The sequence below is a fragment of the Rhinatrema bivittatum genome, chromosome 1, assembly GCF_901001135.1.
Source record: "Rhinatrema bivittatum chromosome 1, aRhiBiv1.1, whole genome shotgun sequence".
NCBI lineage: Eukaryota > Metazoa > Chordata > Amphibia > Gymnophiona > Rhinatrematidae > Rhinatrema > Rhinatrema bivittatum.
Window position 1 is genome coordinate 682475749 of NC_042615.1, and position 16625 is coordinate 682492373.

General features: G+C 46.5%; 1 protein-coding gene across 2 annotated transcripts in view; it reads left to right on the forward strand.

Moving 5' to 3' along the window:
* Positions 1-16625, forward strand: part of MCCC2 (methylcrotonoyl-CoA carboxylase 2) — a 137684-nt gene that overhangs the window by 28149 nt on the left and 92910 nt on the right. For both annotated transcript variants that reach the window (XM_029574605.1, XM_029574594.1), the window contains exons 6-7: positions 4204-4316; positions 7841-7954. In XM_029574605.1, coding sequence (XP_029430465.1) covers positions 4204-4316; positions 7841-7954 — 227 coding nt within the window. The remainder of the gene's footprint in view (positions 1-4203; positions 4317-7840; positions 7955-16625) is intronic.

Genomic DNA, 16625 nt, shown 5'->3' on the forward strand with positions numbered 1-16625 from the left:
CCCAATGAAGGTTTGCTGACTCACCTTTGGGAACAAGAGATTGGGGGATGGGGGGGGGAGGGAGGCGCACCTCTCTCATCAGAGGTGAGTCAAGATCACTTCAGACCAGTGTGTCCTGGAGGTGGTACAAGAAGGATATGCACTGGAATTTTGCAGTATTCCTCGGGACGTGTTCATGGTGTCCCCTTGCCACTCCCCACAGAAGAAGCAGACAGTGGAGTTTACACTTCAAAGGCTCCTCAGGCTGAGGGCTGTGGTTCCGGTGCCCACGTCTCAAAAAAAGTATGGAGCGATATTCCATTTATTTTGTTGTGCCCAAGAAGGAGGGTTCCTATCGTCTCATCCTGGATTTCAAAGGGTCGACTATCATTTGAAGGCGACTCATTTTCGCATGGTAACCTTACTCCATAGTAATGGCAGTGCAGTCGGAGGAATTTCTGACCTCCCTGGATCTGTCAGAGGCCTGCCTTCATATTCCCATCCAGTTGGAACACCAATGTTTTCTATGTTTCGCAGTGTTGGGGCATCATCATCAGTTTCAGGCACTGTCCTTTGGTCTACCACTGCCCCCAGAACATTTTCCAAGGTTATGGTGGTAGTAACGGCATCCTTGAGAAGAGATGGGATCCTGGTGCACCCATATTTGGATGACTGGCTATTTCAAGCCAGGTCTCAGGAAAAGAGCCACCTGATGACACAAGATGATCTCCTTGTTGCAGGAACTCTGTTGTGTGGTGAACCTGTCCAAGAGCAGTCTTCAGCCATCCCAGTCATTGGAGTATCTGGGGGTTCGGTTTGACACAGGGCAGGACAAAGTTTTCCTGCCGGAAGCTCAGATTCAGAAATTGATGTCTTGGGTGCGTGATCATTCTGCGATTGTGCCTTGGGGGGGAGCCGAGACCGGGCGCAGGGTCCTGTGGCTGATTATGCAGGAGTTCTGGAGGGCCTTTCAGGCAGAGGTAAAGCATCAGCCAGGAGGAGGGCTGATCTAGAGCCCAGAGATTCCCCTCCCCCGTTGTTGCCAGTGCTTCCATTGTAACAGGAGGGGGGGGGGGGGTGAGGATCAGGCTACCTCTGGGTCAGATGAGGAGGATGACATAGGATTTTCCACAGATCTGCAGACCATCAATCTTGCCCTGCTTCGAAGGACCTCCTAGGCCGGGGGGGGTCAGGAGACTTTCTGTGTCTCCTGGGCCTGAATCATCCTAGAGAGCCTGGTGGTTCTGAGGACTTGGACATGGATGACTCGGGTAAAGATGCTGGGGTTGCTCCTGGGGTGGATCCAGTGGACCCCGATTGGGGTATGGATAAAGACATGGCAGATCCAGAGGAGGTTCCAGTAGCTGAAGGGGATGATCCCCATGTGGTTCGGCTGTTCTGTAAGGAGGAACTGAAGCTGCTTATTCCTCATGTCCTGAAGGAGCTGAGTATTAATCAGGGCCAGAAGGTGTCTGACAATGAAGGGGTGGACCTGGTCTTGGATGGTGTTCGGGTCCTCCTACAGCTTTTCCGCTCCTGAAGGTCAAGAAGCTGGTAATCCAGGAATGGGGTCGCCTGAAAGTGGTCAGGGCTATGGCGAAGTTGTGTCCTTTAACTGAGGAAGTTCTTCAGCTGCTGTGGATGCTTTGGTTTCGGCAGTCACCAAGATGACGACTATCCCAGTGGCGGGGTTGGCGGCCTTTAAGGACGCGCAGGACAATAAGCTAGAAATTCACCTGAAGTGAATGTTTGAGGTCTCTGCTTTGAGTGTACAAGCTGCGATCTATAGTAGCCTCATCCAGAGGGCATGTTTGCGCTGGGTCCAGAAGGCTCAGGAGAAGTCCTCAGCTGTGGATGGGGCTGAGAGTCAGGCAGCCCAGGTGGAAGCTAGGATTGCTTATGTGGGGGATGCTCTTTATGAAATGATCTAAACTTCGGCCAGTAGTATGGTTGCAGTGGTCTCGGCACACCGTTTGTTGTGGTTGCAAATTTAGTCAGCTGATATGTGGTACAAGTCTTAACTCTGTAATTTTCCCTTCAAGGGAAAATTGTATTTTGGAGAGTACCTGAAGCAATTGATCAAGGTGCTAGGCGAGTCAAAGGGTCATAAGCCAGAGGACAGGAAGATGCTTGGAAGACTTTTCCGCCTAGTTTCTTTTTTTGGGAAGGATAAGGTTTTCGTTCCCTGAAGGGTTCTGTGCTGGTGGTGGGGCAGAAGAATGGGGTCTGGATGGCAGCAGTCCTTTCAAGGGGCCCATAGAAATCCCAGAGAGAGCTGGGTATGGGGCCGGTAAGACCTCTCAATGAGGCCAACGGGGTCCACTCTCTCGATGTGGCGGTTGGGGGCCATCTATCGCTATTTTACAAGAAGTGGACCAGAATTCTCTGATCAATGGGTCCTAGAGGTAATAAGAGAAGGCTACACATTAGAATTTTCTTTGCCCATCAAGGATGCTTTTGTGATATCTCGCTGTGGGGCGAGAGGAAGTCAGCAAACAATTCGAGCTACATTGAGATGCCTTCAGGGGGCTGGGTGTGATGGTTCCGACATTGGAACAAGGCCGCGGACGGTACTCAATTTTGTCGTCCCAAAGACGGAGGGGGTCCTTTCATCCCTTCTCTATCTGCAGAAGGAATGTATTGCTGTAAGTTCCCCGGTTCTTATGGAAACGTTGCAGATGGTTATAGTGATGGTTCGTCAAAGAGAATTTCTGGTGTCTCTAGATTTGACGGAAGCCTATCTCCACATTCTCATCAGGGCGGAGCATCAAAGATTCCTGCATTTTGTGGTCCTGGGGCAGCACTTTCAGTTTTGGGTCCTCCTGTTCGGTCCAGCACAGGCGCTGCCCACATTCACGAAGGTGATGGCAGTTGTGGTTGCTCTCTGCAGGGAGAGGATTTTGGTTCATCCTTACCTGGATGACTGGTTGATTCGAGGAAATCAGAAGAAGAATGTCGCAGTCGGTTATGAGGTTGCTGGATCTGTTACAATCCTTAGGCTGGGTGGTCAATTGGGCAGTCACCTGTGCCCTATCCAAATGCTGGAGTACCTGGGAGTGACATTCGCTACCCGTGTCGGCAAAGTTTTCTCACCTCTGAGAGGATTCAGAAGTTGCAAGCTCAGGTGGGATGGTTACTGAGGATGCCAGTCCACAGGATTTGGGATTATCTTTAGATGCTGGAGTCAATGGCGTGTACCTTGGATTTGGTGCCTTGGGCATTTACTCACATGCATCCTCTGCAGGAGGTGCTGTTCTCATGGTGGAATCTGTTTTTAGAGCAGTTTCATCGACTGTTGCCGCTACTGGGGGCCTCCACGTCCAGTCTCTCATGGCGGCTGTTTCAGCCAAATTTGGAAAAGGGGATGGATCTGGAGATCCCAACCTGGGTGGTGGTGACCATGGATGTCAGCCGCAAGGGTTGGGGAGCGATCTGCCACGGATGGTCAGCACAAGGTCTGGGATTACTAGCGGAAACGGCATGGTTGATAAACCGGTTGGAGACTAGAGTGGTGCTCAGAGCGTTGATGGAGTTCCTTCTGCTGATCCATGGTCAGAGTGTTTTCAGACAATGCACAACAGTGGTATATATCAATCAGCGGGGGAGGGGAACGAAGAGTTGCGCAGTGGCTGAGGAAGCTCAGGAACTTTTTGTCTGAGCGGAGCTACATTTAAAGGGGATAGCTGCTTCTCATGTGTCGGGAGTGGACAATGTGCAGGCGGACTATCTCAGCTGGCAACAGTTGGACCCGGGAGAATGAGAGCTGTTAGTAGAAGCCTTCGATCTTATCCAATCCTATGGGGCAGTCCAAGTCTGAATCTGATGGCCAAAGTGGCAAGGTTCTTCAGTCACAGGTGGAAGGTTGGAGCTGAGGACAATACTGAGGGATTGCAGGTGGCACTCTCAGTTATGTAGCAGTGCCTCAAAGTTTTTGTTCTCTGTCTCCATCTGCTGGTAGGGATGCAAAACCCACTTGTTTGGACTGATCTGGGGTACTTCAGGATCAAAAATTAACAGGTAAGAACCAATTTTCCTATACTGTATACAAACTATTCCCAGTTACGTTGGCTCTATTGATCTCTGGTTTCATGACTGATAATTTGGGCAAGACTAGTGTGATAATTTAAAAAATGGGTAAAATATAAAGTCAGATTTGTGTGCATTTCAAGTGGTAGGTGCAGATATTGGAATTCCCAGTGCCTGTTCATTGAATGTTTTGTGCAGTGGATTCCGGAGGAGCAAACTTACCTAGGCAAGCAGATGTGTTTCCAGATCGCGATCACTTTGGCCGTATTTTCTACAATCAGGCTCAGATGTCCTCGCAAGAAATTTCTCAGGTAATTTCCCCGCTGGTATCCTTTTTGATTTGGTGGTAGGGCACTGTTGCATGGGGGAAGTTTGGCTTTAATGGGTTGCAGCTTGGGCACCGTGAGGTTTAGGTGCTGGCTCTGCTATTGATCCTCTGCTCGACCATAGGCAAATTACTTTTGCCTTCCTGTGGGTTTAGGAATGAGTTGTCCTTTGAAATGAAATAGGAAATGTTAACACATTTCCTCTTCTGTTCTAAAAACAAAAAAGAAAGAATAATGAATTAAATGTCATTGTTTTTTTTTTTTTTTGTTTTTTGTTTTTTTTTTATTTGGTGCCATGCTGTCACCAATAAAAAAAATAAAAATAAATGTGGCTAGCAGGTGCCCCATCCCTGGATGCTCCCTTAACATACCTTAAAGTCAGTCCCCTCCCCTCCTGACTTTTTAAAAATTTGCCACACAACAACATGGCACTGGTGCCATCTTATTGTAGAGAGAGATTTCAAAAGGCTGGTTCCATTATGAGAAATGGCACCAGTGGGGTGGAAGTGACTGGGGATCAGTCCTGCCCCTGGGGGTGTGGAGGTACATGGCTTTAAGGAATATTAAAAGGGAATCCATGGGGTGTGGGAGAGTCCATGAGGAGGAGAGCTATTTAAAATGGGGGCTGGGGTTTGGTTTTATTGTAAGATAGCATGAACTAAAAAGCAAATGAAACCATCCCCGTGAGCGAATAAAAAAAACCCCCAAAATACCGTTGCATACCCCTACTGTAGATCTGTTCAACTGTACAAATGCTTTTTCTTGATCACTTAAAGATGCAGAAAAACTTTGAAAATCCATAATACAGCAGTATGTGGTAGAACACAAAGATTTTAAGGGAAAATTGGGCAGTCATAACATAGCCTGGCTATGAGCACTGTTAGCAGAGTAGGTTTCGATTATTTGATGTATATGCTGTAAACCACACAATAAAGACACATGTAAAAGAAAGTGATTTGAGTGATAGACAAAAGAGGGTAGTGATAAATGAAGTTCATTCCAAGGAAAGAAGGGTTATCAGTTGAGTGCCTCGGTTATCTGTGCTGGGGTCGGTTCTGCTCAATTTTTTTTTTAAGTGATATTGCTGAGGGGTTAGTAGGAAGGGTTTGTCTTTTTGCAGCTAGTGCACTAAAAGGTAGATTTTTAAAAGGAGCGCACGTGCGTCCAGATGCACACGGTTCCTGACACGCGCACGTGGACGCGGTTATTTTATAACATGCGTGCGTCGGCATGCGCATGTTATAAAACATGGGTCCCACGCGCACATGCATGCTGGATTTTCATGTCCGTGCGCGCATGTGCCGGCAGGTGGCCAGCTCTGCGCGGGGAGGGGGGGGTGTTTAGAAAAATACACATGGCGACTCAAATAGGGCTTCCCCAGTTCCCTCTGTCCGCTCCAATTACGGAGTGGACTGGGAGGGAACTTCCCTATACTCCTATCTAACTTTCCTACCTCTTCCTCTCCCTAACCCTTTCCTAGCTATAATAATTTTTTTGTTTTTTACCTTGCTGCTCCTTTGGAACAGCAGTAGACTCCGGCAGCTGGCTGGCGTGCGGCCCGCGCTTCCCCGGGACAGCGGCTAATGGCACTGTCCCGGGCCACCCTTTGCAGCAGGTCTGGCACTTGTGCGTGTATCGGAGGTTATGCGCGTGGCTGAGCCCATTGTAAAATGCACGCCGCACAAGGCCCAGCCACGCGCATTACCCCCAAAATTTACGCGTGCACAGCTTTTAAAATCTAGCCTTAAGCGTTGTTCTGAGGTCCCTTCCAAATCATTTGTTCCAAAACATGGCCTTTGTCAGGGGACCGTTCATTGGATTTTTAAACACTGTGATTGGATAGAATTTTTGAGATGAAATAAAATTGAAGCTTTAATTTGTTGAATCTTTTTGACATTTTGATTGTTTACCATTCCTTTATTATCTTATGTTTCTTGCTGGTTTGGTATTCCGCAGCTCTTCCTTGTGCTTATGCTCAGGAGTACAGAAAGGGTGATGGATGAATGGAACAGACTCCCAGTAGTGATGACAGAGGCAAGAACAGTAACAAAATTCAAGAAAACCTGGGTTAAGCGCAGAGGATTCTTAGTTGTGAAGAGAAAACTGGAGATTAAGTGATGTCTATCATACTGCGATAGAAAGAAATTAGGGCAGACTAGATGGGCTTTTCGGTTCTCATCTGCTGTCATATTGTACTTATCTAGGTAGCGGCATCTAGATTTTCGGGTCCCTCCCACAGAGTGCCGTGCTCGCATACCATTCCTCCCCCACAAACAAAACCAGTTACAGAAGGTGAAAGGGGTGATAGGTTGTGTAGAGCAGGGAGCTGTTTGGAACAGAAGCCAGGTGGATAGGGGATGAGTTGGCTGGGGTTATGTATGGTTGAGAGAGACTGGATGAATGAGTGTGAGACGAATATTGCTTAACTTTTCTAAATCCAATGACAATGAGAGGCTTAGGAGTACAGCTCACATGTGCTATGATACAGTGAATTTATTGCTAAATTATTTTTATCATTATTATTGTACAATATGCACTGATAATGGAGAAAAAAGTTTTGCATTGAGTTGAATTTGTAAATTTCATCGGTGATTTACTTGGGGACCTTCATTTTTCAGATTTTATTTTTCTTGGGAATTTATTATTGCTTATTACAGCAAGAGCCAAAATTTATATTTACCTGGAAAAATGGCGAGTCATTTTTTTTCCCACTGATTTCTCTTGTTTTTGTTGTAATAAACCCCGATAAATTTCCATGGAAAATAAGATAAAAGCTGAAAACAAAGGACCCCAAACATACTTAAGGCCCCATGTGGTTCTATAATATATTTGCATATAAAACACTTTCTTAAAATCTATTTACAAAACCAATTTTTTCTGAAAATCTTTCAAGTTAAAAAAAACAACAACAAAAAAACAAATGAAAAGATGTTTCTAACTTTTGTGCAGCCCTCTGGATTGTTTTTCTTTTTTCTGTTTTTTTCTCCATTTCAGTTCTGTAAACTTTTATTTTCATTTTTCCTTCTTTTTCTCATTTTATCTTGCACTTTCACTATAGCCTGTCTTTCCACCTCTTCTCTTTTTTCCCACTTCCTCTACTCTCAGCTATCTCCTGTCTATAGTTTCTCCTCCCTCCCCTCCTGTTTCATCCATCCAGTGTCTTCCCTCCTTTCCTGCCATCTTGTCCCTTCTGGCTCTCATCCCTCTTGGCTTTTCCTCCTTCTCTCTCTCCATCACAGTTTCTTTGGGGCCTCCCCAGAACAGCAGGGGGTGCCCTGACCATAGCCTCAGTAGAAGGGAGGGACAAGGGATGGCCTTCTGGAGTCTGTTTTGATTTAATACTTCTGGATATTCACACGTTTTACGTTACAACCAAAGTTTCAATTGCTTCTTCGTTTACATTGATTCAGAGCAGCAGATGATGTTAATTTGTGAATTTCATGTCTATAAGTTCAGTTGATATGATGTGTGAGTGCATGTCCTTGATTTGTTTATTTCTTTTCATACAGATAGCAATAGTAATGGGGTCCTGCACAGCGGGAGGAGCATATGTACCAGCAATGGCTGATGAAAGTATTATAGTCAAGAATCAGGGAACAATTTTCTTGGGCGGCCCTCCTTTAGTAAGTAACACATATATTATCGTGTTTTAAAAATAATATGTTGCTTTTTGGTTAAAAGAAACCCTTCATCCTTCTGGTTCAACCAGCTTGAGATTGTGAAATAGTCACCACTAGTGTGTGTCATGGTATAAACTGGAATGTTCTGCCTTGGATAATTATTTTATGGCATATTGTGAAATTTAATAATTTCTATCCCCGTGTTTCATTTTCATATTTCCCAAAAGTAATGTAGCATGGGCTGAAGAGGTTAAAAAATGTGGCAAGGACGGTTTGCAGTAAATTCATAATAATCTGGTTTATAATAAGGAAATCCTTTCCATAGCAGGCAATTAAACCAGGCTTTAACAAAGTTTCGGACCGATATACAGGCCGATACAGTAAAAAACGCGGGAGAGTGGGCGAGCGCCCGCTCTCCCGGCACGCGCACAGGACACTCTCCTGTGCGTACGATACAGTAAGTTAATTTATTTAAATTAGGCCCAGCGGTAAAAAGAGGCGCTAGGGACGCTAGCACGTCCCTAGCGCCTCTTTTTGGACAGGAGCGGCGGCTGTCAGCAGGTTTGACAGCCGACGCTCAATTTTGCCGGCGTCGGTTCTCGAGTCCGCTGACAGCCATGGGCTTGGAAACTGGACGCCGGCAAAATTGAGCGTCTGGTTTTCGGCCCGACAGTCGTGGGCCAAATTCAAATTTTTTTTTTAAACTTTTTTTTACTCTTCGGGACCTCCGACTTAATATCGCAATGAATTTGGCCCGCGACTGTCGGGCCGAAAACCGGATGCTCAATTTTACCGGGAAAGTGCACAGAAAAGCAGTAAAAACTGCTTTTCTGTGCACCCTCCGACTTAATATCGCAATGATATTAAGTCGGAGGGTTTTTACTGCTTTTCTGTGCACTTTCCCGGTGCCGGAAGAAATTAGCGCCGACCTTTGGGTTGGCGCTAATTAATGAAAGTAAAATGTGCGGCTTGGCTGCACATTTTGCTTTCTGAATCGCGCGCGCATACCTAATAGGGCTATCAACATGCATTTGCATGTTGAGGGCGCTATTAGGTGCCGCGGGTTGGACGTGCGTTTTCCTCCCCTTACTGAATAAGGGGTAAGGGAAAAACGCGCGTCCAAGAGCAGGCTAACAGTGCGCTGCGTCGGAGCGCACTGTACTGTATCGGCCTGATAGTAAGGATGCGTAAGAAAGAGTGCATCAGTGCCGGGCGCACCCTCGTTTGCCGCGTGCATATTTTGGTTCACATACCGCTCGATTCAGTATTCAAATTAGACGCAAATCCTAAACAGTATCCAGGGTGCGCTGGTACCTGTCATTTCAAATGTCATTTGAAATGTCATTCCACCAGGTAAGTGGATGGTTCTTTCCTACAGACCCCCGTTGCCTTGAGCGCCCGGCTGGACATTCCAAGCCACGTCCTCAAGGCAGTGGGAAGGTCCATGAACGGACGCCGCGACCCTCGGACGTCCAGACGGGCACTCAGGTCGCGGCGTCCGTTCATGGACCTTCCCGCTGCCTTGAGCGCCCAGCTGTAATGTCCAAGCTGGACATCCGAGGTCGCGGCTTTGGATGACCAGCCGGGTGCTCAAGGCAGCAGGAAGGTCCATGAACGTCTGGATGGGTCTGTTCTCCCTGCACGGAGTCACCTGGTAGGGGAGCTGGAACTCGTGCAGCGTGGCCGATCCTCGGTTGGGATGGGGGGCGGCGACTTGTGCCGGCACGCGTCCCTGAAGTCGGGCGGGACGGGCTCCTCCGGCAACTCGGAGCCCAGCAGGGAGGCGCAGGGTGAGGACAGCGGCGGCTCCGGGTAAGTGCTCAGGGAGCCCCTGGAGCTGCGGGAGCTGTGGCTGTAGATGCTGGAGATCGGGCTCAGCACGCAGGGGTTGCCGGATGTCCGAGGTCGCAGCTTGGACGTACACCCGGGCGCTCAAGGCAGCGGGAAGCTGACTGAACACCACACTAACACCAGGGTCAGGGTAGGCGGTAAATATGCAGGTTAAAGATGCGGCAAATAAGCTGGTTAAAAAGGCGATAATCTGGGCGCACGTTACTGTATCGGAGGGAATAGCGTCCAAAGCAGGTTAGAAACAGGATAACTGCAGCCGCGCTTAAGAGATGATCCATTTAGTAAGGTTCCTTGTACATTCTCAGTCTTTCTAACTTTTGATTTGGATGTAGGGAGGTAATTTTATAACTGTATGGGTAGGGCTAAAATCTGCAGGGACCTTTTATACACAGTCTTTATCTGATGTTTTCAAAGCAAACTTATGCGCTGGTAATCGACCCGATACATGCAGATTAACTCGTGAAACATTACCCCTGCTTTTTGCAGGGCTTAAATTATGTGGGCTAATTTACGTACATTTTAAAATGTATGCACATAAGCCTGAACTCCGCCCCACGGAGCGCCACTCCTCACTGTGCATAAAAATACATGTGGCACTGGGCTATGTGCGTAATTTTATGCATACTGACCCCTGGCTTATTTTCTAACAGCCATTTATGTGCATAAAACTGTGTTTTATGGGTGTAAATGGCTTTGAAACTGAAGCCCATTACCGGCTGCATAACTGGAAGTCCTGAACTGGCCAGATTTGCTGACGGTGACGAAATCTCCCGTAAGATGCATTTTCCTAGACGATAGAGATCCCATGGAAAGGCTTTTTTTGTGAAGTAACTCGTTCCTAGAATTTGATAGCCTTTCTCTAAATTGGTTTTGTTTCTTGAATATTTGTTTTTGCACTGTGGTGCTTAGATTTTTGGTAAGCATACTTTGAAATATGGCCTTATAGAAACTTCAAATGTGGTATTTTTTTTGTGATTTTTTATTTTTTAAAGAAATAAGACAAAACAAAATGAGTCTCCATTTTTGTATAGTATATAGTTTCAAACACTGACAATTCTCAGTTGCCCCATAGAACTCACATTTTTTCATCTGAATGTATATACATTCAGATGAAAAATATACATTTTTCTTAAATGTATATACGCAACCCTTATGCAGATAAACTGCTTTTGCTTTCGGGTCATGAGGAAAAGGTCTGCTTTACAATCTTCCTTAATCAGTGCCCATTAATCTTTCCTGTGCAGTGCTGACATTTCTTCACACTAAAGCCAGAATAACCAAACTAGTACGAGAAATACTCTATACCTTCTTCAGCTTCCTCCAGAAGAAGAGTTAATGGGCTAACAGGAATTATTATATTGCAATATCACTCTAATATCCATACATAGCCCCACACTGCCACACCATATGGAGGAAAGAAGCTACTGTAGCTCCACACCTAGTACAATTCAAAAACTCCTTCCAACTAAATTTGAAAAGCCTTTCTGGGGTATAGTAAATTATATAACTGAAGTTAAAGTGAATATGTCTCAAATTAGTATTTATAGAGACTAGTTTTAAAGACATCAGGAGATCTTCCCAAGATTCATCAGAAAAGGTAACCTTGTCGCCAGCCCATAAGAGCTTAAGAACATGCCATACTGGGTCAGACCAAGGGTCCATCAAGCCCAGCATCCTGTCTCCAACAGTGGCCAATCCAGGCCATAAGAACCTGGCAAGTACCCAAAAACTAAGTCTATGATTTTTTACTTTTCCTAGAAGCATCTCATGAGGGACTTTGTCAAATGCCTTCTGAAAATCCAAATACACTACATCTATCGGTTCACCTTTATCCACATGTTTATTAATCCTTTCAAAAAAATGAAGATTTGTGAGGCAAGATTTGCCTTGGGTAAAGCCATGCAGACTTTGTTCCATTCAACCATGTCTTTCTATATGTTCTGTGATTTTGAAATTTAGAACACTTTCCACTATTTTTCCTGGCACTGATGTCAGGCTAACTGGTCTGTAGTTTCCCCTGGAGCCATTTTTAAATATTGGGGTTAATTTATCCACCCTCCAGTCTTCAGGTACAATTGATGATTTTAATGATAGGTTACAAATTTTTACTAATAGATCTGAAATTTCATTTTTGAGTTCCTTCAGAACCCTGGGGTATATTCCATCCGGTCCAGGTGATTTACTACTCTTCAGTTTGTCAGTCAGGCCTACCACATCTTCTAGGTTCACTGTGATTTGGTTCAGTCCATCTGAGTCATTACTCATGAAAACCTTCTCCAGAACGGGTATCTCCCCAACATCCTCTTCAGTAAACACTGAAGCAAAGAAATCGTTCAGACTTTCCACGATGGCCTTATCTTCTCTAAGTGCCCCTTTAACCCCTTGATCATCTAACAGTCCAACTGACTCACTCACAGGCTTTCTGCTTCGGATATATTTTAAAAAGTTTTTACTGTGAGTTTTTGCCTCTTCAGCCAACTTCTTTTCAAATTCTTTCTTAGCCTGTCTTATCAATTTCTTACATTTAACTTGCCAACGCTTATGCTTTATCCTATTTTCTTCTGTTGGATCCTTCTTCCCATTTTTGATTGAAGATCTTTTGGCTAAAATAGCCTCTTTCACCTCACCTTTTAACCATGCTGGTAATCGTTTTGTCTTTCTTCCACCTTTAATGTGTGGAATACATCTTGACTGTGCTTCTAGGATGATATTTTTTAAAAATGACCAGGCCTCTTGCACACTTTACCTTTGTAGCTGCTCCTTTCATTTTTTTTTCTAACTATTTTTCTCATTTTATCAAAGTTTCCCTTTTGAAAGTTTAGCACGAGAGCCATGGATTTGCTTACTGTCCCCCTTCCAGTCATTAATTCAAATTTGATCATATTATGATCACTATTGCCAGTTACCTCTCACACCAAATCCTGTGCTCCACTGAGAATTAGATAGAAAATTGCTTCCTTTCTCATCGGTTCCTGAACCAATTGTTCCATAAAATTGTCATTTATTCCATCCAGGAATAATCTCTCTAGCATATCCCGATGATACATTTACCCAATCAATACTGGGGTAATTGAAATCTCCCATTATTACTGCACTACCAATTTGGTTAGCTTCCTTAATTTCTCTTAGCATTTCACTGTCCATTTCACCATCTTGGCCAGGTGGACAGTAGTATACTCTTATCACTACACTCTTCCCCAACACACAAGGGATTTCTACCCATAAAGATTTGATTGTGCATTTAATCTCATGTAGGATGTTTATCCTGTTGGACTCAATGCCATCCCGCCATAAAGCGCCACACCACTTCCTGGATGCTCCTTTCTGTCATTGCGATATAATTTGTACCACGGTATAGCACTGTCCCATTGGTTATCCTCTTTCCACCATGTCTCTGAGATGCCAATTAAGTCTGTCATCATTCACTGCTATACATTCTAATTCTCCCATCTTACTTCTTAGACTTCTGGCATTAGCATACAAACATTTCAAAGTGTGTTTTTGTTTGTATTTTCATTCTGCTTTTTAATTGATAGAGAAAAGTTAGAATTTTTTAGCTCAGGTGAGTTTTTAGTTACAGGCACTTGGACTACTTTTCTTATTATTGGAACCTCACTGTTGGGATGCCCTAATTCTAATGCGTCATTGGTATCCTTTGAAGATACCTCCCTCTGAACCATGCATTGCTTTCCCCTTTGTTCTAGTTTAAAAGCTGCTCTATCTCCTTTTTAAAGGTTAGCGCCAGCAGTTTGGTTCCACCCTGGTTAAGGTGGAGCCCATCTCTTCGGAAGAGACTCCCCCCTTCCCCAAAAGGTTTCCCAGTTCCTTACAAAAGTGAATCCCTCTTCCTTGCACCATCGTCTCATCCACACATTGAGACTCTGGAGCTCTGCCTGCCTCTGGGGACCTGCCCGTGTTACAGGGAGCATTTCAGAGAATGCTACCCTGGAGGTTCTGGATTTAAGCTTTCTACCTCTGAGCTTAAATTTGGCTTCCAGAACCTCCCTCCCACATTTTCCTATGTCGCTGGTGCACACAGGTACCATGACAACCGGCTCCTCCCCAGCACTGTCTAAAATCCTATCTAGGTGATGCATGAGGTCCGCCACCTTCACACCAGGTAGGAATGTTACCAGGCGATCCTCACGCCCACCAGCCACCCAGCTATCTACATTCCTAATAATCGAATCACCAACTATGACGGCCGACCTAACCCTTCCCTCCTGGGCAGTAGCCCTTGGAGACACATCCTTGGTGCAAAAGGACAATGCACCACCTGGAAAGCAGGTCCTTGATACAAGATCCTTTCCTGCTGCACCAGGTTGATGCTCTCTGATCATGAGACCACCTTCCTCCAAGACAGCACCAGGGCTGCCAGTCTGACATTGGGACTTGGCTCCTATGTCCCTAAAGATCTCATCTGTATACCTCTCTGTCTGCCTCAGTTCCTCCAGGTCTGCCACTCTAGCCTCCAGAGATCAACTTGTTCTCTGAGAGAAAGGAGCTGTTTGCATTGCATGCACATGTTCAATTTCTCATTGGTGGGAAAAAAAATCATACATGTGACACTCGATCCAAAAGACTGGGAATCACCCCTTTTGCTGCTGGACTACTGCCTTCATCTCAAATTTGTTCAGTTCCTAGTTAAGTTTTAGGTTGCTATGGGATTAGGAATGTGTCTAATTAGCGTCCTTTAAATGTATTAGTGAATTCACTATGTCTGATAGTGGCCTACAGGGGAATGAGCAAACTCTCATTAAAGTGTGGGGAATTTGTGAAGTGAAGTTAAAAGGCTGTTCCCAGTACGTACCCGGATCAGTCCAGACTGTGGGTTGAGCCTCCTTTCCAGCAGGTGGAGACAGACTAAAACTGAAAGTATATGAGGACAGAGCCTATCCTGTAACCCTTCAGTATTCGTCTGTCTCCAGCAGGTGTAACAGCTCACCCTTCGGTCTCCTGCTCTAGGCTAGTCAGCCTTTTCTTTTCTTCATGGATCAAGCAAGTACTTATTCCTTAGGGATCTAGTGTGATCTTCTTCCTGTAAAAAAACAAAACAAAACAAAAAAAAAAACCTCTGACAGGGAGTTGTAGTTTTTCGGACTCAGGAGGGCTTTGCCCCTTGTGCACTGCATAGCCTGAGTCCGTAGCCGCTTCCAGGTGTGGGGACAGAGTCTGGTGGTCCAGGTCTCCTCCCCCTCCTCTGGCTGCTGAAGGGGCTTAGTTCCCCACTGCTGTGCTCAGTCTGTATATATATTAAAAAAAACACAGTTAAAAGTATTCAAAGTGCTTTTTAACTTACCTTACAGCAGTAGACCCATTTTGTTTTTCATTTTGGTCTTCAGAGGGCTTCAACCGGCAGCCAGAAAGGCAGGAGTCAGCAGGATTCCCCCCTGCTTCACTCCGGGCCTGCAAGCTGCCAATCAAACTTTTTTTTCTGCCGTTTTTTTCTTCAGAGCAGCTCTCTTTATGCTGAGGCAGGCTGCCTGCCTCTCCTGTGGTCAGCCCTCGTCGCGATTTTCACGCGAGGGCCTCTGTTCTGCTTGCCTGCCGGGTGGGGAAGGTCCCTCCTCGGCAGGGCAGGCAAATTTAGTCCGGGGATCGAGTCCCCACAGTATGGCCAGGCCGAGTTTTCAGCGGCTCAGTTTTTTCGGAGCTGCCTGGGGCTGGGGAGCCGATTTTTTTTTTTCTCAGTCTCCCCCCGATTTGAGCCCCGCGGGCCCCGAGGATGAATTCCCTGACCCCTCCTCGCCCCCCTCCCCCACCCGGGAAATCTAGGGCCCGTTTTTCAACGGAATTTGTCGTCCTCCTGCATAAATCCTATTTAGCCAGCAGGAGGAGGAGGAGGAAGGTCCCCCTTCTTGCCCCCCCCCCCCGCAAAAACTTCCCCGCTCCGCGCCGTTGTGTTGGCCCGGCTGCGGAGCCCCAGGGGCCTATACAGATGCGGGTGGTCCCAGGGGTACCCTCCCGGTGGACCCGGTACTCCCAGATCCTGACGCCTCCCTTGATGCAGCAGGTACCCTTCCTTCCCTGGAGGGAGACAACCCCAGGGTCCTACGGATGTTCCGCAGGGAGAAGCTGGAACCCCTCATCCCTTTTGTCCTCCAGGAATTGGGGTTGGAGGGGCCCCCCGCGGACACCCTTACAGCCTCTTTTCCTAAAGATATGGACCTGGTCCTGGCGGGACTCAGGGCTCCGGCTACCCCCTTCCCTTTTCATCCCATGCACAAGCTGTTGCTCCTGCGGGAATGGGAGGCTCCCGAAGCGGGCTTCCGGGTGGCGCGGGCCATGGATAAGCTCTACCCCCTCCCGGAGGAGTGTTTGGAAATTTTAAAAATTCCCTCCATGGATTCTTCCGTCTCTGCGGTCACCAAACATACCACCATCCCTGTGGAGGGATCAATGGCCCTGAAAGACACCCAGGACCGCAAGCTCGAGGCACATATGAAGCGCATTTTTGATGTCTTGGCGCTGGGGGTTCGTGCGACTTTTTACAGCAGTCTCATGCTATGGGCAGGTCTCAGGTGGGTTCAACAGTTACTCTGCAACCAGGACCTGCTGTCGGCAGAGCGGAACAGCGTCTCGAAACCGTAGTCGCTTATGGGGCTGATGTGCTCCACGACCTCATTTGCATTCAGTGTAAGGCGATGGCCTCGGCAGTCTCCGCCAGACTCCGCCTCTGACTGTGCAATTGGTCGGCCGATCCGTCCTCCAACGCCCAGCTGGGCACGTTGCCTTTCAAAGGTAGGCTCCTTTTTGGTGAGGACCTCGAGAAGCTTATGGATTCCTTGGGGGACAATAAGGTCCATAAGCTGGTCCGGAGTCC